At 42.3% G+C, this 27,576-nt stretch overlaps 1 protein-coding gene across 1 annotated transcript in view; it reads left to right on the forward strand.

Annotated features, from left to right (window-relative positions):
• The window catches only part of LOC129709149 (cilia- and flagella-associated protein 69-like), a 109,979-nt gene extending 90,445 nt beyond the window's left edge, over window positions 1-19,534 (forward strand). The window contains exons 20-23 of the mRNA XM_055655301.1: window positions 5,321-5,518; window positions 13,575-13,661; window positions 14,727-14,831; window positions 19,342-19,534. Of these exons, the coding sequence (XP_055511276.1) occupies window positions 5,321-5,518; window positions 13,575-13,661; window positions 14,727-14,831; window positions 19,342-19,506 (555 nt within the window). The 3' untranslated portion in view covers window positions 19,507-19,534. The remainder of the gene's footprint in view (window positions 1-5,320; window positions 5,519-13,574; window positions 13,662-14,726; window positions 14,832-19,341) is intronic.
• Window positions 19,535-27,576: the final 8,042 nt, after the last annotated feature.

Genomic DNA, 27,576 nt, shown 5'->3' on the forward strand with positions numbered 1-27,576 from the left:
GAGTGACCATAATATGGTTGAGTTCTTCATTAGGATGGAGAGTGACATTGTTAATTCAGAAACAAGGGTCCTGAACTTAAAGAAAGGTAACTTTGAGGGTATGAGACGTGAATTGGCCAAGATAGACTGGCAATTGATTCTTAATGGGTTGACGGTGGATATGCAATGGAAGGCATTTAAAGACTGCATGGATGAACTACAACAATTGTTCATCCCAGTTTGGCAAAAAAATAAATCAGGGAAGGTAGTGCATCCGTGGATAACAAGGGAAATCAGGGATAGTATCAAAACAAAAGATGAAGTGTACAAATTAGCCAGAAAAAGCAGCCTACCAGAGGACTGGGAGAAATTCAGAGTCCAGCAGAGGAGGACAAAGGGCTTAATTAGGAAAGGGAAATAGATTATGAAAGAAAACTGGTAGGGAACATAAAAACTGACTGCAAAAGCTTTTATAGATATGTGAAGAGAAAAAGATTAGTTAAAACAAATGTAGGTCCCTTGCAGTTAGAAACAGGTGAATTGATCATGGGGAACAAGGACATGGCAGACCAATTGAATAACTACTTTGGTTCTGTCTTCACTAAGGAAGACATAAATAATCTGCCGTAAATAGCAGGGGACCGGGAGTCAAATGAGATGGAGGAACTGAGTGAAATCCAGGTTAGCCGGGAAATGGTGTTAGGTAAATTGAATGGATTAAAGGCCGATAAATCCCCAGGGCCAGATAGGCTGCATCTCAGAGTACTTAAGGAAGTAGCCCCAGAAATAGTGAATGCATTAGTGATCATTTTTCACAACTCTTTAGATTCTGGAGTAGTTCCTGAGGATTAGAGGGTAGCTAATATAACCCCACTTTTTAAAAAGGGAGGGAGAGAGAAAACCGGGGATTACAGACCAGTTAGTCTAACGTCGTTAGTGGGGAAACTGCTAGAATCAGTTATTAAAGATGGGATAGCAGCACATTTGGAAAGTGGTGAAATCATTGAACAAAGTCAGCATGGATTTATGAAAGGTAAATCATGTCTGACGAACCTTATAGAATTTTTCGAGGATGTAACTAGTAGAGTGGATAAGGGAGAACCAGTGGATGTGTTATATCTGGACTTTCAGAAGGCTTTTGACAAGGTCCCACAAGAGATTATTATACAAACTTAAAGCACACGGTATTGGGGTTCAGTATTGATGTGGATAGAGAACCGGCTGGCAGACAGGAAGCAAAGAGTAGGAGTAAACGGGTTCTTTTCACAATGGCAGGCAGTGACTAGTGGGGTACCGCAAGGCTCAGTGCTGGGATCCCAGCTATTTACGATATATATTAATGATTTGGACGAGGGAATTGAATGCAACATCTTCAAGTTTGCGGATGACACAAAGCTGGGGGGCAGTGTTAGCTGTGAGGAGGATGCTAGGAGGCTGCAAGGTGACTTGGATAGGCTGGGTGAGTGGGCAAATGTATGGCAGATGCAGTATAATGTGGATAAATGTGAGGTTATCCACTTTGGTGGCAAAAACAGGAAAGTAGACAATTATGACAATTAAATGTATCTTGTATCTTGTATCTTATCTGAATGGTGGCCGATTAGGAAAAGGGGAGATGCAACGAGACCTGGCTGTCATGGTACGCCAGTCATTAAAAGTAGGCATGCAGGTGCAGCAGGCAGTGAAGAAAGCGAATGGTATGTTAGCATTCATAGCAAAAGGATTTGAGTATAGGAGCAGGGAGGTTCTACTGCAGTTGTACAGGGTGTTGGTGAGACCACACCTGGAGTATTGCGTACAGTTTTGGTCTCCTAATCTGAGGAAAGACATTCTTGCCATAGAGGGAGTAAAGAGAAGTTTCACCAGACTGATTCCTGGGATGTCAGGACTTTCATATGAAGAAAGACTGGATAGACTCAGCTTGTACACGTTGGAATTCAGAAGACTGAGAGGGGATCTTATAGAAACTTACAAAATTCTTAAGGGGTTGGACAGGCTAGATGCAGGAAGATTATTCCCGATGTTGGGGAAGTCTAGAACTAGGAGTCACAGTTTAAGGATAAGAGGGAAGACTTTTAGGACCGAGATGAGAAAATCATTTTTTACACAGAGAGTGGTGAATCTGTGGAATTCTCTGCCATAGAAGGTAGTTGAGGCCAGTTCATTGACTATATTTAAGAGGGAGTTAGATGTGACCCTTGTGGCTAAAGGGGTCAGGGGATATGGAGAGAAGGCAGGGACAGGATACTGAGTTGGATGATCAGCCATGATCATATTGAATGACGGTGCAGGCTCGAAGGGCCGAATGGCCTACTCCTGCACCTATTTTCTATGTTTCTAAGTCGGCGTTTGAAATCATTAAAAAAAACAAAAATCAATTTCTCAACTGTTTCCTTTCCCTCTTTTTACTTTGCTTTCTATTTCTATCTTGATATTTTATTTATGGATTATACCTACTGCTACTGATTAATACTTTTTCCATATGTTTTCTGAGTTACTTCGTTCACACAGGTCATTAATGCCCTATAATAACTGTTGCTTTATTTTGAAGATTGGTCTCAATTGTGAGAGCAGGGGAAATTTGATTCCTCATGATGCAGCCTCATGCAATGAAAAGGTTTTTGTGGACAGGTTGAAATAAAACCCCGATCAGAAACATGGAAAGCCAACTAACCGATGTCGCCACACCTGTCAGACTATCAAAGTCTGAATATTTCTGACGATGAAATACATTCGAAAGCAATTGGAAAAAAAACATTATTGTACCTTTTAGATGCAGTGCAAATAGGCAAAAAACATTTTTTAAACAAAATATATAAACAATCAAATATTTTATAACATTCTCATGACAGTTTCATTGAAATGAATAACAAATAGTCCTGATGGGCATGGGATCTTTGTGCAGTTCCCACCTTAAGTAATGGTGAGATCTCTGCAACTTCACATTTTCAACTTCGCATTTCTGAACACAATGTTAAGGAATTACTTGTTTAGGAAATTACTGAATTACTGATGGGGTGGGGAAGGGGAAGTCGTATTGAGGGGGAATAGGCATGAAGAATGTTGTCAAATATTTGATAATTTGCATTGTGCCAACTAAATCCCCTCTCATTATTCTGGACTATAGTGAATACAAACCTATTCCTCATTTGGCAGACCCACCATCCCAGGAAGCAGTCTTTGTGAACACAATATTTCACTGCTTTTTCAAGCCCATGGAAATTAAACCAAAAAACCTTGTCAGTGCATAAGACCTAATCGAGCCATTAGTAATGGATTGGAATAGGATGAAAAGAAAATGGGTCTATAGAAAGGTCATTTAGAATAGAGTGGATTAACGAGCCATACTTTCAGTTGCACCAATCTTGGTGGTGATTATAATCAGTAATATCTCCATATTGTTGTAGGGATAGAATGTTGAGGGAGTATATTCCATCTGCTGCATCCTGCTTTGCATTTAACATTCAACACCTGCTTCTTATCCTCTCTAACCTACAAATGTAACCACAGGATTTGAAATAGCTAAACTCAGGTTGTATGTGCCAAGACTGTGAAGTGCCCAAACAAATGGATATCATTATGCTCGAAATGGTGCAGAAAAGATTCACTATTACCATGAAGTCAACTGGACTTGACGGATTAAATAATAAGGATAGGCTGGATATATTGGGTCTTTTTCCCTGGAATGTAGGAGGCCGAGAGTGACCTAGGTATACAAAATCCTAAGAGGGACAGATAAGACGGATAATCACATTATTTTTCCCAGGTCATATTCACTTTCTCCCCATCCCATACTCCTGACCATTAAGCACCCTTTCCAGATGAAACAATGTTTTGCTTATACTTCTACAAACTTGATATTCTGTCTTCAATGTTTGTGATGTCGTTTTCTGAACAGTAGGGAGGCCGAAAGTAGAATAGATTGTTTTGCTAATCTCCTCGGTTCATTCTATGTGCTGGGCTTCTCATCATCTCGTTTACCATACTGATTTTGTTTTCCTATACAATCTCGAAAAGCTGAATGCCATCTCTGGGAGCAATATCTCTTTTGTCATAAAGTGATTATATCAAGGAATCAGTTAGCATGGAGACACAGGCCCTTTGGCTTAACTCGCCAGTGCTGACCAGTTTTTATATCTGAACTCATCCCATTTGCCTGCATTTGGCACATAGCCATCTAAAACCTTTCCGCCCATCTACCTGCTTAAATGTCTTTTAAACATCACCATAATATGGGCCTCAACAGCTTCCTCTGGCAGCTCATTCCATATCTGCACCACCCTCTGCGTGAATTAATTGTCATTCAGGTCCCTTTTAAATCTTTTCCCTCTCACAAAGCGATGCCCATTAGTCCTGGACTCCTCTACCTTGGGAAAAAGAATATGACCATTCTATACTACTCATAATTTTGTCTATTAGGTCACACCTCAGTATCCTAAACATCCCAGTCTATCCAGCCTCTCTCCTACACTCCTCCTAAAAATATTCCAGTCTATCCAGCCTCTCCTTATAATTTAACCTCTCCAGTCCAGGTAACATCCTGGTGAATATTTTCTGCACCCTTTCCAGGTTAATGACACCTGTTTGATTGGGCACTGCAACCCTTGTGACTTAAAGCCCGAGTTTAACTGTTTTATATCACAATTGCTCCTCTTGTTTCTCAGATTGCACATCCTGGAAAATTAACTTCTGCCATATGTTTTTTCTTTCTTACCTTGTCCAATTAACCAGATTTTTTTAACTTACGCCATCATCTTTTATATCATTATCTTGCCCTTCTCTTGTAGCCTGGCTTTACAGATGTATCTTTTTTTATTTACAATTCTAAAGGACGGAATAAATCTGAAATGTCAACTTGCTTAGATACATGAACACAGAACATAGAACAGTCCAGCACAAGAGCAGGCCCTACGTCACACAATGTCTGTGTCGAACTTGATGCCAAGACCATCTCTTTCTTTACCTGCACATAATCCATACACCTCCATTCCCTGCATAATCCCTTCAAAAGACTCTTAAATGCCATTATTATATATGCCTCAACCACCACCCCCGGCATCATGTTCTAGGCACTCACCACCTTTCAGTGTAAAAATAGTTGCCCTGCACATCTCCTTTAAACTTTGTCCCTCTCGCCTTACAGTTATGCCTACATCGTGGCCTGCTTAGAGTTTTCAATTTTTTTTTCAGATTTCCATTGTCAGTGATATTTCGCTTTTGTGTTTGATTGACCAGAATGTAATGGGACTTTGACCTGGCTACAGGAGATTAGGGAACATTTTATTTTGTTAAAGAAATACATACCATTTTGTAAAGTACAATGGACATCTTTTAATTACAGGTGGGTGGTGTATGGAATGAAATTGAAAATGAACTTAAACAGGAAGCTATCCATCCTGTCATTAGAGATATGGATGGGTTGCACATGATAATAAAGCATTATGAGAATGTTAGCAGAGAAGTGGCACTGCATCAAACCAACATTCTTGACAAGCAGAAAAAACATGACCTACTGGATGAACAGAAAACGTATGATGAGGTAAGCTGATTTTGTATGGATTTTTGAATAAATTACATGTACCTATTATAGGGTTTATATAAACATATTGGTTATTTTAAGTCATTTTTATAAATATTTGTTTCCATTTCCTTGGAAATTTGATCAGAGAAATATTATTTTGCGATGGAGAAGGATGAATTCTTGTAAGTGCACTTACAATGCTCTATCCCATGATCCTGAAATATGGTTAACTAGTCCATATGAAGTTGTGTTAAATGATCATTCTATATTTATTATTTTTTTTAAATCTGGGCATTGCTGACAGCCATTATTACCTACCCTTAGCATAGAAATCTAAAGGAAGATCGCAACCCAAAACGTCACCTATCCATGTTTTCGAGCGATAATGTTTGACTACTTGGTTACTCCAGCACTTTGTGTCCTATTGCCTACCCTTAATTGTTCTTCAGAAGGTGATGGTGTAGTCCTATCAGATAAAATATTCTAAAGAGTTAGGTTTGGAAGGGAGTCTTAGGACCTAGACTCAGTGATGGCACAAGAATGGTTGCCTGGATTAGAGTGCTTTAGCTAGAGGGAGAGTTTAGTTTAGTGAAACAACGTGGAAACGGGTCCTTCAATCCACTGGGTCGCGCCGACCAGCGATCCCCGTACACTAACAGTATCCTACAAACCCACATACACACACACGGGACCACTTACAATTTTACCAGCCAATTAGCCTACAAACATGTACGTCTCTGGAGTGTGGGAGGAAACTGGAGATCCTGGAGAAAACCCACACAGGTCACGGGGAAAATGTAGAAACTCCGTACAGACAGCACCCTTGGTCAGGATCGAACCTGTCTCTGGCACTGGAAGGCAGCAACTCTGCCACTGCGCCACCGTGCCGCCCAGAGGTTGGATAAACTTGGATTGTTTTCTCTGGATTGTTAGAGGCTGCGGGGAGACTTGATAGAAGCATATGACGTTTTGAGAGATAAAAATAGGGTAGACATTCAGAACCTTTTTCCCAGTTGCAAGGTGAGAGGGGGATAGTTTAATTGAGATAGGCGGGGCAGATGTTTTAGAGGGTGGTAGTGGAGGTAGATATCATAATGGCATTTTAGATAGGCACATGAAGGTTCCGGTAAGCCATGCACGGCAGAAGGTCCCGGCGAGACGCTGCCATACCCCAACAGCAGTCCTGCTATGGAGCAAAGAGAGGGAAGATGCAGAGCCTGGCCCTTACTCGCCCCCAAACACTGGGCACCGGAGAGGAGGTAGAGGGGGTCGGTGCGGCGGCGGACGCTCAACAAGGGCTGATAAGAACCAAGGGGTCTTACCTATCACGACCTCAAGCTCGGCTACAGGAGGAGCTCCCGGGGTATGAAGGTTGAATGTGTCTGGGCTAGGAGAGGGACAACAGTCCGTGGGACATCTGGACAGAAGCAACAGCTGCATCAGGCCTTTATTGCCAGCTGCAGCTGGGACTGTGAATTGCTGCTAAAACCTGGCCACTTTTGCATATAGACACAGTGGGCTGTTACAATGCATTTTGTACTTAACCGGGGATTGCACTTATGTGTGGCAATAATCTTACTGATCTGTACGCAAAAAGGTATCTTGCTATACCTTGGTACCAATGATAATAAAGGAACCATTGAACCATTGAACATGGAAGTGCAAGGAATAGAGGGATAAGGATCATGTGGAGGCAGATGAGATTCAGTTCAGCTAGACATCATGTTTGGCACAAATATTGTGGGTTGAAGGGTCCATCCTGTACTATGCTGTTCTGTGTCCTATATTATATTTTGCCAAATCAGAATGGTGTTCAGCTCCATTGGGAATCCTTGTGTTTCCATGCATCTCAGTCCCTTGTCCTCGCTGATAGTAGAATTTGTGTGTTAGGGAGGTGCTGTTAGGCAGGTTATTGCTATTAATTTTGTACGTGATGCACATAATCAAATTGACTGATTTATCCTTGCTGGTGTGATATCCTTGGGTGTTGTTGGAGCAGCACTAATCCAGGCAAGTGGTGGGTATTCCATCACACTCCCAAAGTTCATTGTAGATGGTAGAAAGGCCTTGTGGCATCTGGAACTGCCTGCAGGGGGGAGATCAAACCCCTAGCCAACTCTAGCAGCCACACAATGTAGCTGGTCCAATGGGTTTCTCATCAATGGTGATGGATCATCCCGTTGGAATTTCATCTGGACATGGTTTTAAGTGCTCAAATCTTATTTGTAGTACATATAATCATATAACCATATAACAATTACAGCACGGAAACAGGCCATCTCGACCCTTCTAGTCCGTGCCGAACACATATTCTCCCCTAGTCCCATATACCTGCGCTCAGACCATAACCCTCCATTCCTTTCCCGTCCATATAACTATCCAATTTATTTTTAAATGATAAAAACGAACCTGCCTCCACCACCTTCACTGGAAGCTCATTCCACACAGCCACCACTCTCTGAGTAAAGAAGTTCCCGCTCATGTTACCCCTGAACTTCTGTCCCTTAATTCTCAAGTCATGTCCCCTTGTTTGAATCTTCCCTACTCTCAGTGGGAAAAGCTTATCCACGTCTACTCTGTCTATCCCTCTCATCATTTTAAAGACCTCTACCAAGTCCCCCCTTTAACCTTCTGCGCTCCAAAGAATAAAGCCCTAACTTGTTCAACCTTTCTCTGTAACTTAGATGCTGAAACCCAGGCAACATTCTAGTAAATCTCCTCTGTACTCTCTCTATTTTGTTGACATCCTTCCTATAATTAGGCGACCAAAATGGTACACCATACTCCAGAATTGGCCTCACCAATGTCTTGTACAATTTTAACATTACATCCCAACTTCTATACTCAATGCTCTGATTTATAAAGGCCAGCACACCAAAAGATTTCTTTACCACCCTATCTACATGAGATTCCACTTTCAGGGAACTGTGCACAGTTATTCCCAGATCCCTCTGTTCACCTGCATTCTTCAATTCCCTACCATTTACCATGTACGTCCTATTTTGATTTGTCCTGCCAAGATGTAGCACCTCACACTTATCAGCATTAAACTCCATCTGCCATCTCTCAGCCCACTCTTCCAACTGGCATAAATCTCTCTGTAGACTTTGAAAATCTACTTCATTATCCACAACCCCACCTATCTTAGTATCATCTGCATACTTACTAATCCAATTTACCACACCATCATCCAGATCATTGATGTACATGACAAACAACAGTGGACCCAACACAGATCCCTGTGGCACCCCACTAGTCACTGGCCTCCAACCTGACAAACAACCATCCACCATTACTCTCTGGCATCTCCCATTCAGCCACTGTTGAATCCATCTTGCTACTCCACCATTAATACAATTGAACTTTGAACTTAACAACAATTGAACTTTCTTAACCAACCTTCCGTGAGGAACCTTGTCAAAGGCCTTACTGAAGTCCATATATACAACATCCACTGCTTTACCCTCATCAATTTCTGAAGAATCAAATACACAGGACTAGATGTTAAAAGTCCCTTGTGCCAATAGGTGGGGAGCATTTCACGACATTCGTTGATTGTTGAGAGTGGTAGACGCTCAACATCGGTGGGGGGCGGGGGGGTGATACATATATCTTGGCCTGTGTAACCTTCAGGTTAGTTGGGCACAGGACACATCATCAGTAGTGTACCCTTGCATCACTGGGTGTTTCGGCCTTTTAACACTATACACCCTCCACAAGGGCGGCCCGCTGCAGGATGATCAGCCCTCAGCGCGTGTCCCGTGTCAAACCGTCCCAAAGATTCACCCTGACGTACTTGGGGCCCAACATGGGTCTTTCCGCTTGAGCCAAATCCACCGGCTGCTTATTTCAGCCGCCTCTGAGAGTGATCTTATGGTCTTCCGCAGAGCCTGACCGTGGATTCCAAGCTCCTTCAGCAGTCTGATTGTAGATGACGCAACAAATCCTCTGCATCCCACTTCAACTGGATAGACTTTGGTGTTCCAGCCACGCTGCGTTGCCTCTGCTGCAAGCTCTGCGTAGCGCAGCTTCTTACGCTCATAGGCCTCCTCAACACAGTTCTCCCATGGAACTGTGAGCTCTATGATGTAAGCAGTCTTCTGTGAAGGGGACCAGAACACCAAGTCTGGCCTGAGGTTGGTGGAAGCAATTTCAGGTGGAAAAACTAGTTGTCGGCCGATGTCCGCCAGCATCCTCCAGTCGCGGGTCCTGCATAGGTTTCCTTCTTCTGATCTGGTGGAAGGATGTTTAGATGTTTTCTGTCCTTCTCGGACAAAGGTTGTTGCCCTTGGGGGGGGGGTTGCTTGCTCTCGGAGGCTAGGAGTTGGTCGCACACCGCCTGTTCTCAAGGGCTGATGCCAGGCTTTTTAGTACCTGATTATGCCGCCACGTGTATCTCCCTTGCGTGAGGCTGGTCTTGCAGCCTACCATGATGTGTTTGAGGGTCGCTGGAGTTGGGCAGAGGGCACAGGTTGGATCCTCGCCATACCACTGATGGAGGTTCTTTGGTGTTGGAAGCACATCATAAGTCGCTCTGATGATGAAGCTGATCTTGCTTGCTTCCATTTCCCATAGTTCTTTCCAGCTGATCTTCCTCTGCTCCACACCTTCCCACTGCATCCATTGCCCCTGTTTAGCAAGAGAGACCGCCTTTGCACTTCTTGCGGCCTCCTCCTGTCGCCTCACCTCCTCGACCACCAATGTCCTCCGCTCCGATGTTGTGGCCTTTCGCCAAGTTGGTTTACTTGTCGTAAGGCCAAAGCCTCCTCTTCCCTGCTGGACTTGCCCCACGATGTCTTTGTGCCTCAGGGCTGATGAAGCTTGCTGTACTGCATCAGATGGTGTCCACTTCCGGCCAGTTACTAGGGGTGGCGCAACAGCACTGATGGTCTTGTCTCTAGAGTCCCTCAGTGTCATCTGAAGTCTTACTTTAGAACACTTGTATTCCTCTGTTAGACTAGTGAGAGGTAGTTCCAGGACCCCTTTGCCATATAGGCCGATGTTAGTTAGACATCGTGGGACCCCGAGCCATTTCTTCGCGTATGAAGTTATGGTTCGCTCCATCTTCTCCACAGTTGTTATTGGGGCTTCATAAACGGTCAGTGGCCACATCGTCCGAGGAAGGAGTCCAAACTGTAGGCACCAGAGCTTCAGTTTCCCAGGCAGTAGGGTCTGATTGATGTTCTCCAGGCCGTTGACAATTTCTTGCCTTAGTTGTTGCACCTGCTCTTTGTCCTTGAGACTTGCGTTGTACCATCTGCCCAGGCTTTTAACTGGCTGTTCAGACACTGTTGGTATTGGGTCGTCACCGATGCAGAACCTTGTGTCTCTAAACACCCCCTTGACTTTGGAAATGCTTCGAGATTTACGGTTTAATTTTCATTCGGGCCCACTTGATGTTCTCCTGCAGCTTTCCAAGTAGCCGCTTGGTGCATGCTGCAGTAGTGGTTAGTGTTGTCATGTCGTCCATGTATGCCCTGATGGGTGGCAGACGGAGCCCAGCCCTGGTTCGTTCACCGCCCACCACCCATTTTGAGGCCCTGATGATGACTTCCATGGCCATTGTAAAGGCCAAGGGTGAGACTGTGCAGCCTGCCATGATGCCTACTTCCAAGCGCTGCCATGTTGTACTGAAGTCAGCTGTTGTGAAGCACAGCTGCAGGTCTTGGAAATAGCTCTTGACCAGTGTGGTGATGAGCTCTGGTACATGGAAAAAGGCAAAAGATTCCCAAAGGAGTTCATGGGGAACTGAACAAAATGCATTGGCCAGATCGAGGAAGATCACATGTAGGTCTCTCTTCTCCTTCTTAGCTGCTTGGATCTGGTGCCAGATCATGCTTGTATGCTCCAAGCAGCCCGGAAATCCTGGAATTCCTGCTTTCTGTACAGATGTATCAATGTACTTGTTTGTTACCAGATAGGTGGACAGCCTTTGTGATACAATGCTGAAAAAGATTTTTCCCTCGACGTTGAGGAGACATATTGGCCGGAATTGGCTGATGTCTGACGCATCCTTTTCTTTAGGTATTAGCACACCCCCGGCCCTTCGCCACGCCTTAGGTATTGTTTGCTTCTTCCACACCACCCTCATGAGCTTCCATAGAAAGCGTAACACATCCGGTGCGTTCTTGTAGAGCTTGTATGGTACTCCGTTTGGCCCCGGAGCTGATGCTGCTCTTGCTCGCCGGACAGTGTTCTCTACCTCTTTCCATCTCGGAGGGCTAGTGTCCAGGTTGAATTCAGGTGGTTGAATAGGCGGGATGTCATGTGGGATGACTAACTGCTCATGCCTTTTCGTGTCTTGGTGGGCCTTTTCCAGGTGTTCCTCCAATTCCCGTTTTGATGTTTTCAAAGTTCCACTTTTTTCCTTTGCGAGTAACCTCTTCAAAAAAATCAAGAATATTAGTCAAACATGACCTTCCAGGCACAAATCCATGTTGACTGGTCCTAATCAGACCCTGTTTATCCAGGTGCTTATATATATTATCTCTAAGTATCCTTTCCATTAATTTGCCCACAACTGACGTCAAACTAACAGGTCTATAATTGCTAGGTTTACTCTTAGACCCCTTTTTAAACAATGGAACAGCATGCGCAGTACGCCAATCCTCCGGCACTATTCCCGTTTCTAATGACATTTGAAATATTTCTGCCATAGCCCCTGCTATTTCTACACTAACTTCCCTCAATGTCCTAGGTAATATCCTGTCTGGACCTGGAGACTTATCCACTTTTATATTTCTCAAAAGTGTCAGCACTTCCTCTTCTTTGAATCGGAATCTGAGCTGGGCTTGCTATTCTGAATGGGATGTTCTTGAAGCCACCTCTACAGTGAGCCATGTTCTTCTATAGGTGGTTCAATTATCCCCCACCACTGATGATTAGATGTGGCAAATCTGTAGAGCTTTGAATTGTTGATTCTGAGATTGCTTATCAATACCAATTGTCAGGAAACAACTTATTTTTAGGAGTGCCTGGTTGTGCCTTTGACATGGCCTTCTAAACTCTTTGAACCTCTGGTTTAATAATAATGATAGAGTGATGGCTATGCTGAGTCATAAGGTTAGATTGGGGTAGTGCACATTAATACTGCTACTGATGAATCACAGTGCGTCATGCATGGTTGTTGTTCGGTTGTTGAGGCATGCGGTATGCGTGCCTTTATTGGTCAGGGCTTTCAGTGCAAGAGTCAAGAAGTCATGATGCAGCTTTTTAGGACTTTGGTTAGGCATATTTGGAGTATTGCATGCAGTGCCAGTCAGGTTTTACAGGAAGTATGTGGAGGCTTTGGAGAAGGTGCTGCAGAAGTTTACCAGAATACTGCCTGGATTAGAGGTTATTAGCTATATGGAGAGGTCAGACAGACTTGGATTATTTTCTCTGGAAAGCCAGAGAGACATTATGGAAGTATATAAAATTATACGGTTTAGATAGGATTAACAGTCAGAACCTTTTTCCGATGGTGAGAAATGTCAAAGACTAAAGGACATAGTGAAGGAGGCAAAGTTTAAAGGAGATGTGCGGGGCATGTTTTTTTGCACAGAGGGTGGTCAGTGCCTGGAATGAGCTGCTAAAGGATGGCAGATATTATAGTGGTGTTTAAGAGGCTTTTAGATAGGCACATGGATATGCAGGGAATAGAGCGATATGGAACATGTGCAGGCAGATGAGATTAGTTTATCATGGCATCATGTTTAGCATCGACATTGTGGGCCAAAGGGATCTGAAAATTAAAAATCGCAAAATATATTTAGCCTGTAATCTACTCTTAAATCTTATGGTTATACCGATAACAAAACAGAAGGAGGCCATGGGACAGATTTGGTCCATGCCAGCTTGTAGGAGACCAATTCCAGTAGTTTCTTTATTTCCAAGTACTCTTGCAACTCACACATACCCATTATTTTCCTTTCATTCCTTTTGTCATTAATCTATACCGATGAGTAATTTACTGTAGTCAATTAATCTACCAGCATACTTGTTTATTATATTAATAGAACCATATGAACAAATAGAATTTCTCATCTCTTCAGTCTCTATTTTTGTGGTGCTGTTTAACTTTTGTTTTTCAAAGATACAACTCAACTTCAAACAAAAAGAATTATCCGCAAAATCATGGAATAAGCTTGTGGCTAGGACATCAAACTATGAAATTCTGAAGGCAAGTTTTGTTTGATTTGGTAAATTAAATCATAATATATTTAAGAATCGATCTCCCATTTGGATTGCCTGTTTATTATTTTATGTACTAAATTATGTCACAGTCAGTCTCAAATATGTATTTGGCTACTTTAACTCTTCTTAGCATCTTAATGGGCCTGTCCCACTTACGCAACTTTTTCGGCGACTGCCGGCACCTGTCATAGGTTGTTGCAGGTCATTGAAAATTTTCAACATGTTGAAAATTCAGCGGCGACCAGAAAGATGCTACGACTCTTTGGGCGACTGAGGAGACTACTCACAATCATACAGGCGACACCCTGGCAACATGTCGCGGGGTGAAGCTTGTATGTTCATGAGTAGTCGCCCAAAGAGTCGTACCTTGTTCTGGTTGCCGCTGGATTTTCAACATGTTGAAAATTTTCTGTGACCCGCAACGGGTGCCGGCAGTCGCCAAAAACATTGCGTAAGTGGGACAGGCCCATAACTTGGAATTTAAGTCTAAGTGTCACCATGAATCTATTTAAAGCCTTTTAATATATTAGTTTGCAAATTTCTATTATAGATTTATCTTCAAATTTAAAGAAATCTTGTGTGACCAATTGTTTATTGATACAACAATTGGTTACATTTAAAAAAGATAATGTTGGAGCTATTAAGCTTAAGTAAGTTTATTATAGTCATGTGTAATTATTATCTGCCTGTGTTAATGTGGGTGGGATTTTATACATAGTCTGGGGCGTGTTTTTGGCTATAGGATTATGGCACACACTCTCAGATGATTAGTTTTAGTTTGATGTCGGGCCATGGAATGAAACAGTTTTCTACCATGACCACGAGCATGATTGGGACATATATATCTTGTCAGCCAATGTACTTGTACAAGAAGAAGTTTTTATGATTTATATGACATGAATGGAACGACGATTAAGACCAGAAAGTTATGAGATAGTTATGAGTTATGAAGGTTGAACTTTGAGACGTTGTAAAAACCGCCGCTACAATAATTGTGCCATTTCTTACAACTTCTATCAGATAACATTTCAGATTATCTTTCTGGTTTTAGAAAGCTAAAACATTTCAAGAACAATCTATCCAATCTTCGAGGACTACGAAAAAACAATATGGCTACATTTTCCACCAGCCTGAAATTACAGGTTTATGTACAACCGTAAGTAATTATCACATGAGAACACTAATTTATCTGAAACATTCATTCTGTTTCTATCTACACAGATGTTGCCAAAGTGCTAAGTATTTTCAACATTCTCTGTTTCATATGCGACAAACTATTGACAGTTACCAACTTAAGTTTAAGTACCAATTAAGTAATACATTATATATTGCTATTCATTAATTCTACTAGCGAGGGTGGGGTAGTAAAGATATCTTCTCGTGAGATATCCTTAAATAATACCATTGACTAATTATTAGAATAATGTCTTTATATTACGTGTCCATCTATTTCATTCCTAACCATGTTTTGTTCCAAATGCCCACCAGTTTGTAGATAAACATATTAAAATCATCCATTCATTGACTGTTTCAAATTAATACAAAACCCTAGTGTTTACATCAAAATAAAGATTCACTTTTATCCCACCAGCTAAAATAGTTCTGCAATTCCCAAATGTGTATTTTATAAAATGATATTTAAAGAGCACCTTTGTATGGTTTGAACCTTTATGGGCTCTTGACTAGCAACTGTTATAGAGTCATCGTGTCTTACAGCGTGAAAACAGGCATTCAGCCCAACTTGCCCACACCGGCCAACATGCCCCATCTACACTAGTCCCATGTTCGGCCCATATCCATCCAGGGACACTTCAATCACTTACCCTTCCTAATTTCCAAAGAATAGATCAAGCTTTGCTCCCTTGTGGGGTCCTCTACATATTGCGTGAGGTGGTATTGTAAATTGTGAAGATAGTTGAGAAGAGGGGTAAGATAGTTAAGAATAAGCGAGTTCGGTATTCTGAAAAACGCCGAAACATTCTCGGCAACTACGCGAACACAGACCCGTGCCTCATCCGCAGCCAGGATCGAACCCCAAGTTCCCGGCGCCGCAAGCATTGCCGAACCGCCACTGAACCGTCCCCATTCCCCCACTGAAGTGTCCCATCCTCGCCCGGCGGGCACCCGGAAACAGCCGGACCAACGGGACACGGGCCCCCAGGCCCACAGCCAACACGGAGAAGGGCCAACCCCAGCTCACCTCTGCCTCTCCCGCCGGGCAAACCGACAGCCCGGACCAGCGGCCCCAGGCCCACAGTCAGCGTGGAGAAGAAGCGACAACTCCAGCCCAATCCCGCTCCGACTTCAGAGGAACCCGCTCCCTAATGGGTCGCTACAGCGATGTGCCAGTTCGCCCACGGCCTGGCCGGGCTGCACTCCCTCAGCCACCACCCCAAGGACAAGACAGAGCCGTGCTGCATCTTCCTCACCACCGGCTTCTGTCCCTACGGTACCCGCTGCTACTTCATGCACAACGTCGAGGAGGAGCGAGGGCCCTGACCTTGCCTGCGCCAGCCTGGGCTCTGCTTCCTCTGGCTCAGCGCTCAACTGGGCTGCGCTGCGGGCGGCCTTCTGCCCTGACATGGAGTTGGAGCTGGCCCGGACTCTGGGCTTGGGGCTGGGCAAGGGAGGGGGAGGAGGTTGCTGGTGCTGCCAGCACCACCAGCAGCTCCAGCGGGCGCCCGGCCTGCCCCTGGCCGGCAGGAGCCCATCCTCAGACTCTCTCTCCAACCAGTACGACTCCAGCAGCAGCGGCTCCTGGAATCGCCGGCCTTCGAGCAAGGCCGGCGGCTGCCCATTGTCAGCAGGATCTTGGTGTTGGACTGAGGGGAGGTGAGTGGAGGTGGAGGACTGCCGGCCAACCTGGCGGGACAGGCAGAGCCGAGCTGGAGCCAGCCCAGGGCCACCCGGACACCTCCGGACTTGGACAGGACACTGGGGAGGGGACGGGGATGGCCCAACAGCACCCGCAGCGACGGAGGGCCGACCCCGACCCCGACCACGGACGAAACGCAAGCCTGCACACAATGCAGCACCACCTATTGTGACCTATGACCTGGGCTAGTGACCTATGACCTGGGCATGCGCAGTCGGAATACCGAACTCACTTATTATAGTAGGAATTGGCTGAGTATGATTATAATTTGACTTGCTGGGCCAAGGAATGGCTAATGGAATTTAATTTAGATTAGTAAGAGCTGGTGTATTTTGGAAGGTCAAACCAGGCCATGTGAATGGTGGGCCCCTGGGAATGTATTGAACCATGGCATACTAAACTATGGCAGTTGCAAAACAACTTAGCAAAAAGCAGCCAACACCTCTTAAATGTGGATGAACTATATTCATCCACATTAATTGGCATCAGTTAGTCCAATTCCTCAACACATTTTATACTAAATGTATTTTGTTTCTCTTTCAAGTGCAATAGAACAACCCTTTATTGAATTGTTAGTTATTAAAGTTCAGAACAAGTGCCCATTAAAGAATAGCTAATCTGTCTTCTTTCCATGAATACCGTCAAACCTACTGCATGTTTTCAAATTGTCCTGTATTTTTGATTTGTATAAGATAACAATATTTTTTTAATGAACATTAAGCCATACACTACTATGAAAAATATATCAGATCAAACTATATATAAATAACTAATAAATAATATATAGAAAAATATATAGGATGAAACTATATATAAAGAACTAATAAATAAATAAATAAATAAATAAATGAACCCAAAGGATTTGAGTATAGGAGCAGGGAGGTTCTACTGCAGTTGTACAGGGTCTTGTTGAGACCACACCTGGAGTATTGCGTACAGTTTTGGTCTCCAAATCTGAGGAAGGACATTATTGCCATAGAGGGAGTGCAGAGAAGGTTCACCGGACTGATTCCTGGGATGTCAGGACTTTCATATAAAGAAAGACTGGATAGACTCGTACTCGCTAGAATTTAGGAGATTGAGAGGGGATCTTATAGAAACTTACAAAATTCTTAAGAGGTTGGACAGGCTAGATGCAGGAAGATTGTTCCCGATGTTGGGGAAGTCCAGGACAAGGGGTCACAGCTTAAGGATAAGGGGGAAATCCTTTAGGACCGAGATGAAAAAAACTTTTTCTCACACAGAGAGTGGTGAATCTCTGGAACTCTCTGCCACAGAAGGTAGTTGAGGCCAGTTCATTGGCTATATTTAAGAGGAGTTAGATGTGGCCCTTGTGGCTAAAGGGATCAGGGGGTATGGAGAGAAGGCAGGTACGGGATACTGAGTTGGATGATTACATAATCATTGGAGGTCCCACATAAGAGATTAATATACAAACTTAAAGCACACGGTATTGGGGGTTCAGTATTGATGTGGATAGAGAACTGGCTGGCAGACTGGAAGCAAAGAGTAGGAGTAAATGGGTCCTTTTCACAATGGCAGGTGGTGACTAGTGAGGTACCGCAAGGCTCAGTGCTGGGACCCCAGCTATTTACAATATATATTAATGATTTGGACGAGGGAATTGAATGCAACATCTCCAAGTTTGCGGATGACACGAAGCTGGGGGGCAGTGTTAGCTGTGAGGAGGATGCTAGGAGGCTGCAAGGTGACTTAGATAGGCTGGGTGAGTGGGCAAATGCATGGCAGATGCAGTATAATGTGGATAAATGTGAGGTTATCCACTTTGGTGGCAAAAACAGGAAAGTAGACTTAATCTGAATGGTGGCCGATTAGGAAAGGGGGAGATGCAACGAGACCTGGCTGTCATGGTACACCAGTCATTGAAAGTAGGCATGCAGGTGCAGCAGGCAGTGAAGAAAGCGAATGGTATGTTAGCATTCATAGCAATAGAATTTGAGTATAGGAGCAGGGAGGTTCTACTGCAGTTGTACAGGGTCTTGGTGAGACCACACATGGAGTATTGCGTACAGTTTTGGTCTACTAATCTGAGGAAAGACATTCTTGCCATAGAGGGAGTACAGAGAAGGTTCACCAGACTGATTCCTGGGATGTCAGGACTTTCATATGAAGAAAGACTGGATAGACTCGGCTTGTACTCGCTAGAATTTAGAAGATTGAGGGGGGATCTTATAGAAACTTACAAAATTCTTAAGGGGTTGGACAGGCTAGATGCAGGAAGATTGTTCCCGATGTTGGGGAAGTCCAGAACAAGGGGTCACAGTTTAAGGATAAGGGATAAATCTTTTAGGACCGAGATGAGAAAAACATTTTTTACACAGAGAGTGGTAAATCTCTGGAATTCTCTGCCACAGAAGGTAGTTGAGGCCAGTTCATTGGCTATATTTAAGAGGATGTTAGATGTGGCCCTTGTGGCAAAAGGGATCAGGGGTATGGAGAGAAGGCAGGTACAGGATACTGAGTTGGATGATCAGCCATGATCATATTGAATGGCGGTGCAGGCTCGAAGGGCCGAATGGCCTACTCCTATAGCTATTTTCTATGTGAATTTACCATGAATAATTTAAAAATCACCATGGTACCTTTGTTTAATTTTTTTCAAGAAATGTAATCATATGATTTACTTTGTTCTATTTTTGTATGTCTCTCCAACATGGGCACAACTAAGTAGTTAAACCAAAGTTTAGTTTAATTCGATAATCAGGTTTTATCATGAGCAGAGTACACTGGCAGCTCAGTGATGAATATATGTGTTTTACTTTTGCATCAGGGTTTCTGGGGCCGTTTGATCTCAATGGAAAGTACATCATCGCAGTTTTTAGAAGATTCATTATCCCATGAAAATCTTGAAGCTTCCAAAAGAGGTGTATCGAAGAAAAATATAGATGCTGCAACAAAAGCGAAAGCTAAGACATGTCCTGCTGCTGTAAAATAAGTGCACAATATCAATCACAATAAATCAATGCAGGGTATAGCTTGGAGATTGCGTTTGACTTTTAGTTTAAAAAAAATTCTGAACAACATATGATTCTTGGATAACCAGTCATTTAAGCGCATTTGCTTAGAGTATACAGTCAGTGATTTATAAAACAGCGAAAGACCATTATGCAGCAAAGTGAAACAGAAACAGAAAGGAAATGGAGAACTAGGCCATACAACCGCTGTAGTAAAAACAGGTCAACTTAATATCCTGGTACTGTTGAAAAGCCTATATGCAAGAACTTGGCTGAAGAGTTCAGAGAATTCAAGTATGTTTCGTTTTAGTTCATTACTGAGAACAAATGAATTTGAATTCCATTTAATGCCAGGGTTTTTTTGGGATGCTTCGAGTCAGATGATCCAAAGATTAAGACACAAAGAACTGCAGATGCTGGTTTCCAAAAAAGAAATACAAAGTGCTGGATTAACTCGGGGGTCAAAGAGCAACTCTGGAGGACATGGACAGGTGATGTTTCAATTCGGGACTCTTCTTTAAAGAAGGGTCCCCAACCAAAATATTACTATCCATGTATTCGAGATATGCTGCCTGACCCCTGAGTTACTCCAGCACTTTTTGATCAAAAGATTCATCCAGATCTAGTGATATACCATAATTGTTCAATACAGGTGCACAACCTTTTATCCGAAAGCCTTGGGACCAGACACTTGTCGGATTTCGGACATTTTCGGATTTCAGAATTTTTTTTAGCGTTAGTTTATAGGTGGGGTAAAAGTCTGGAGCACTCACTGCCCCGGACACCGGGAGAATCATTGCAAAGTTTGGAGGGATTTTATGACTTTAATTCTTAGTCCCCTACCTACCTGGTCGGCGACAGTTCCGGCCGCGGGCGGCGCCGGTGATCCACTGTACCCTAAAGAATACAAAGTGGAATTGGAAAGATAATTTGGTTTCTTCTTCGTGACATTTGTAATTTTATTTTATTTGCAAAACAAGGGTGTTAGTGTAGAGTGAACATGCATCAACAATAATTTTCCCAGCGCTGCGACGCCGCCGACTGACATTCACGGAGCTGGGGTGTCCGGCCGCGGGCTGCGCTGGATTTGGAGCGCCTCGCAGCCAGGGGTAGAACCATGTGGAAAAATGTCAGCCCTAAAATTCTATGGTGATGTGCTGTATATTTCAGCAATATACTATTGAAAAAAAACTATTCCAGTAGCAAAAGGCAATATCGATCATTTCCCAGTTTGAGTTCTGTTTTCATATCTGATATGGTTTCCATGTCAGACACACATCAAAAGTTGTCAATCATTAAGGAAGTGTTGCCAGGAAACAAGGCCATGACTTATGTACAACATAATACCTGCTCTTCTATCCAAGGCTGGATCTCAACTAAATCCTCAATATATAATAGCATTCGGAGAGCTTTCCAATCACTCGCTGTACCAGATGCATAATACCATACGGCATGGATCTCAACTAAATCCTCAATATATAATAGCATTCGGAGAGCTTTCCAATCACTCGCTGTACCAGATGCATAATACCATACGGCATGGAAACAGGCCCTTCGGCCCAACTTGTTCACACCATCTAAACTAGTCCCACCTGCTTATGTTTGCCCCATATCCCTGTAAACCTATCTATCCATATACCTGTCTAATTGTTTCTTACACGTTGCAATAGTTTCTGCCTTAACTACCTCCTCCAGCAGCTTATTCCATACACCCACCACACTTTGTGTAAAAACGTTACCCCTCAGGATCCCATTAAATCTTTCCCCCCTTACCTTAAACCTATGCCATCTGGCTTGCGATTGCCCAACTCTGGGGTAAAGACTCTGCATTTACCCGATCTATTTCTCTCATGAATTTGTGCACCTCTCTAAGATCATCCTCATTCACCTACGCTATATGTAATGCACCTCAGAGTTCTGCGATATCGCACAATTTTGATGTTTTTTTATATGGACAATGACATGTCATCTCACATTATACTCCATTTCGCAGGTCAGTTCTCAATCACTCAACCTCCCTTGTAGCCTCCTTTTCACAGTTTCCTTTTTTTAAAAATATCTTATTTAATCAGAAAAGTTAACATCCATACTTTAATTTCCTTGAGGTAATTAATATAAAATGTAAAACGTTGTAAAAAGCATGATGGTGATTCAGTGGTACCCGAGGTAAAATTATGACTTAAGGCCAACAAACAAGACATCATGACAACTCCTAACAACATCTTCACCAACACGTTATTTTCTGTGTCCTTGCATTTTCCTAATTCTTTTTTTTTGTTTATTTTTTGCCTGAATTGGAGGGTATTAACTATGAGGAGAGTTTGGACTAACTTGGATTGTTTTCGCTGGAGTATCAGAGACTGAGAGGCAACTTGAAAAAAGTATGTACAATTGTGAGAGGTATTAATAGGGTGAATATTCAGTCTTTTTATGGATGGAAATATCAAATACTAGGTGACAAAGGTTTAAAATGAGAGAGCAAAAGTTTAAAGAAAATGTGCAATCAGATAGATCAGCCATGGTTGAATGGCAGAGTAGACTTAATGGGCTGAATGGCCTAATTCTGTTCCTACTGATGCAAGGCAAGTTTTTAACAGGGAGCAATAGGTTCCTTGAACTCACTGCCATAGGAGGTGGTAGGAGATACTGTATAGTAGCAACATTTAAGAAGCATTAGACACACATGAACATATAGGGAATAGAGTGATACAGACCATGTGCAGTAAAATGCAATTATTTTAATTGGCTTCATGGTTTGTGCAGACATAGTGGGTCAAAAGGCTGCACTGTTCTATATGCTATGGAAATATATCGAAGCCACAGATTGGAAGTTTCCCACTGATATTCCTGAGCACCATACTCTTCACCATCAGGGTGCCTACCATTATATTTAACGGGTGTAGCCCAAAGATCATTAAGTTGGAAATTTTCATCCATTATATCTGGATCTGTTAGGTATCAATTGACCAGGTCTGAAAATCAACAAAAAGAACTGCAGATGTTGGAAGTTTGAAATAACAAAATAATATTGGGAATACTCAGCAGGTTTGGCAGCATCTGTGGATAGGTGAAACTAGGTGATCCAAAAGCAACAGTAGAGAGTTGAAGAATACAATATTGATTCCTGCAAGCTGCAACCTGCTCAGATGTAAAATGATCAGCCATGATCATATTGAATGGCGGTGCAGGCTCGAAGGGCCGAATGGCCTACTCCTGCACCTATTTTCTATGTTTCTATGAGACACTGTTCCTTGATCTTGGGTTGGGCTTTGTTGTAACAGTGCATGAGGCCACTGACAGAAGGTTAGAGAAGGGATGAAATAGTGATTTAAAGTGTGGCAAGTGACATAAAGTACTAGTAACTCAATACATGACAGTGACAAACTTTCCATTCCCAATGAAGTAAGAGTGATAGAATAGGTGTTTTTTTAATATTCGCTCAACATTTCCATTGTAAAGGTGGTACGATGTATAATTAAAGTTTAAAATGGATCTTGGACAAGAATGATAACCATCAACAATTAATATATTTTAGTTTACAATCACAATAACAGTGACAATCTGTCTAGCATCTTCAGTGTAAATTTAAGAAAAGGTGTTTAATGTGAGTGTTATTAAAACAGAAATTGATGTCCAGGCATGCAGTAAAATTACAAAGGTTGGGAAGGGTTAATCTGTGGAGAAATTAAAAAAGGATACATTTTTTTAATTGAGATTTCATTTAACCAGGAGTGGGTGTTGCCCAGAAAGCACGGGTGTGATGGGGGAATTAGTAGGGATTTATGGGCCTGTCCCACTAACACAACTTTTTCAGCGACTGCCGGTACCCGTCATAGGTCGTTGCAGGTCGCCGAAAATTTTCAACATGTTGAAAATCCAGCGGCGACCAAAAAGACTCTATGACTCTGGGCGACTGAGGAGACTACTCACGACCATACAGGCGACACCCCGGCGACATGTCGCGGGGTGAAGCCTGTATGGTCGTGAGTAGTCGCCCAAAGAGTCGTACCTTGTTCAGGTCGCCGTTGAATTTTCAAAATGTTGAACATTTTCAGCGACCTGCAATGACCTATGATGGGTGGCGGCAGTCACCGAAAAAGTCACGTAAGTGGGACAGGCCCATTAGATTACCTCAAATTTATGGAGAGTTGTATCAAAAATGCTCAGCTAAGAATGTATTGATATAGACAAATCTGGGGGTAAGAAGTCTGAAGAAAGGTCTCGAAACGAAACGTCGCCCATTCCTTCCCTCCAGAGATGCTACCTGTCCCACTGAGTTAGTCCAGCTTTTTGTCTACCTGGGGGTAAGAAGGTCATGATTGAGGGCTTCTGGAGCAAGTTGTGGATGGGGTGAAGGGAGGCAATTATACAGGTGGTCTCATTCAGGTCACAAATCTGAGGTCCATTTCAATGTGGTCAAATATGGTATCAAGTTTATGAACAATTTTGTTTTATTTTCAAAGGTTTCCAAGCTAGATAGGTGGACATTGGCTATAGAAAAATATATGACATGTAATCTTCTTCTTGCGTATGGTGTGCACAGCCTAAAGTTGTAGGACAACTTGTTCTCTTTGATCTTATGTGATTGTGCATGCCAGGTTGATTGCATTAGTTGAAACAGGAACGTGAAGGTTGCAATCTCCCACCCCTGATATGGAATGAAACAATGGCTTCTGTCTTCCTAGAACACAAAGTACTGGAGTAACTCAGCAGGTCAGACAACATCATTGGAGGACATGCATAGGCTTACTGGTGTTTATTGACAATAATGTACGTTAAATAAACAACCTGGTAATTTAGAAATGGCTGAGGTGTTATCATTGTACCTGGAGAAAATGCAAGTGTTTTTGGTTGTAATTTTAGGAAGCAGATAATAGATGAAAATAAGAGGAGATGAAAAAAAGAATGGATCCTTGGAGAATGCCAGAGATAACATTGTGGGTGATGGAGGTAAAGCCATTAAGGGGCTGTCTCACTTGGGCGACCTAATCTGCGAGTTTAGAAGTCTTCAACTTTCAAACACGCAGCATTGTTGGCACGTGGTCCTAGGAGGTCCTATGAGGTCACTGGAACTCTCCTTCATGCTCGATGGAAGTTCCCGAATACTCGTGGCCTCAGCTAGGTCGCCGAAATATTTTCAACATGTTGAAAAAATGTTTGCGAGTAAAATTTGGTCGGCATGGTTCTTTTCAGCTCCTAGTGCAGTGGAGTGGGGTCGCTATTTAGTTACAGGCAGTCGAGGGCAGCCTTAGGCAATCTCCTTCACTGACCGGGCATTTTGATTGGCTCATTGGAGTTTTCAGGACCAAGGAAAACCGACCGGTAGGTTAAATGCCCGCTAAACTTTATTATTGTTGTGAGATAAATGAAACTTTCACTACTCGTACTTAAGTTAACTTTGTTTAAGCTTTAAGCAACTTATTTCTGTAATATACAAACTCAGAAACGTCTGGCAAACATGGCTGATTCCGCAGGCTTTTCCCGCCCGAAATACTTCGCACATGCGCACACTCCGGAAATGTCCTGCGCATGCGCACTCCGGAAATGTCCTGCGCATGCGCACACTCTAGAAATGTCCTGCGCATGCGCACACACTAGAAGAGCTCCGCACATGTGCACATGCGCCCACTTCATTCTCCCCTCCTATTTATAAGTTGAGACGGTCAGGAGGTTTAATACGTCTTGATGACCGTCGCAGCACTGGAGCCTCAGGAGATACCGGTGTTTCAGTAGCTGGGGGTAGATATATTGCTTGGTCATCAACTTCACTCATATTGTTATTTAGATTTTCAATTTTAGAATTTCTTGTAAAAGTTTCCATAGAGGATGCTGGAAGTGTTGGAGTAAATTCCCGATTAGTGTTATGAAGAAGCGATGGAGCTGACGGAGGAAGTTCTCGATTAGTGTTATCAGGAAGTGACGGAGCTGATGGAGAAGACGGACATGGTGCAAGGTCACGAAGTGAGACAGTTGACTGACGTCCATCCCGATACTTGATAGTTGCATAAGAAGGGTTGACATCAGTCAGTTCAACTTCATCAACAAAAAGTTCATTCTTACATCAGACATACCGAAGAAGCGTAAATATTTACGCGCCTAATTTTGATAACCCACAATTTTTTAGGAAAATAATAGATTTAATCGCAGAGCATAATTTTCAAAATATAATAATGGGGGGAGATTTCAATTGTGTTATAGATCCATATTTAGATAAATCAATAAAGCTAGGGAAGCGTCTTGTTAAAACCAAGACCTGTGAATTTTTAAATACTTATATAAAAAATAATAACATAGCTGATGTTTGGAGAATAGCAAATCCAAGTGGTAGGGAATACTCATTTTATTCATCAGTTCACAAAACTTATTCGCGAATTGACTATTTCTTACTGGACACAAAATTGATCCCGTATACGAATAAACCATCATATCATAATAGTATTATTTCTGATCACTCACCATTGACTTTTATACTTAAAATTGAGGGAATGCCGAGTATAAAGCCTTTTTGGAGGTTCAATGCACACATATTAAATAACCCGCAGGGTTATGAGTATATAAAAGAACAAACAAAACTTTTTTTCGAAATAAATGACACACCGGGTATTTCTGCACCGCTATTATGGGAAACCTTCAAGGCATATATTTCGCGGTGTCATAATCTCTTACCAAAGTTTTCAAAATAAGGAAAATAAAAGAGAACTTCAGCGGATAGAACAGAAGATAAAATTACTAGAATTACTAGGACAATGCAACTGACCCAACCATAAATAAACATAATAAGATAACTTTACTGAAATATAAAGTCAATAGAATATTATCGGCTAGAGTAATAAGATTATTCCAAATTACAAAACAAGCACACTTCGAATTTGGGGATAAGCCACATAAACTGCTCGCGAGGCAACTGAAGCAACGAGAAAAGGAAAAAACTATTACAAAAATTAAATCGGACAATGGTGAGTTGCTAACATTGCCTAAGGATATTAATAAGAGGTTTGCACAATTTTATCATAATTTATACACATCCAAAATAAAGACAGATGTAAGTAAAATTACAAATTTTTTAGATAATTGCAAGCTCCCAAAATTGGATAGTTTAGAACAAGAGCAATTAGGAGCACGGATTACTAGTGAAGAAATAAAACAAATAATAAACTCATTGAAAAATGGGAAGACCCCAGGACCAAATGGCTTTAGTAATGAATTTTATAAAAGATTTCAGGAGTCTATTGTACCAAGATTATTTAATTTATACACGTAGGCTTATACTGAAAATAAACTACCAGAAACCCAAGCAGAAGCAACAATAACGCTTATACCAAAAAAAGATAAAGATTTAGATGAGCCTGGTTCTTATAGAGCTATATCACTTCTAAATACGGATCAGAAAATTTTAGCAAAGATTCTAGCTAGAAGGCTAAATAATTATATTAACAATTTAATAAATAGGGATCAAACGGGATTTATACCCAAAAGACAATCATTTAATAATTTGAGAAGGCTTTTTAATATAATGTACTCTCATAAGAAGGACAATGAAGATATCTCAGTGGTCACGTTGGATGCAGAGAAGGCATTTGATCAAGTAGAATGGCAGTATTTATACAAGGTACTCCAAAAATTTAATATGGGAGAGAATTTTATCAGATGGATTAAACTACTTTATGATAGACCTACGGCAAGAATATTAACTAACAATACGCTATCTCCAAAATTTTACTTATCAAGGGGTAATAGGCAAGGGTGTGCCTTATCACCATTGCTATTTGCCCTTATGATAGAACCGCTGGCCGAAAGGATTAGAAATCACCCGAATATTCACGGATATAACAGCAAGGACTCAAAGAATAAAATTTCATTATACGCTGATGATATCCTTTTATATATTACTAATACACAAACGAGTATACTGTGGCGGTCCCTGGGGGGTAGGCCACTCCTTGGATCATTCCCCTCGACGATTGAGGGACAGGGGCGTAGGTCTGCCACGGGGTTTCCCGGTCGGTTGGTGTTTGAAAACTGTGTTAATAAAAAAGCTTCTTTTGAATCCG

This window comes from Leucoraja erinacea, chromosome 2 (genome assembly GCF_028641065.1).
Source record: "Leucoraja erinacea ecotype New England chromosome 2, Leri_hhj_1, whole genome shotgun sequence".
Classification (NCBI taxonomy): Eukaryota; Metazoa; Chordata; class Chondrichthyes; order Rajiformes; family Rajidae; genus Leucoraja; species Leucoraja erinaceus.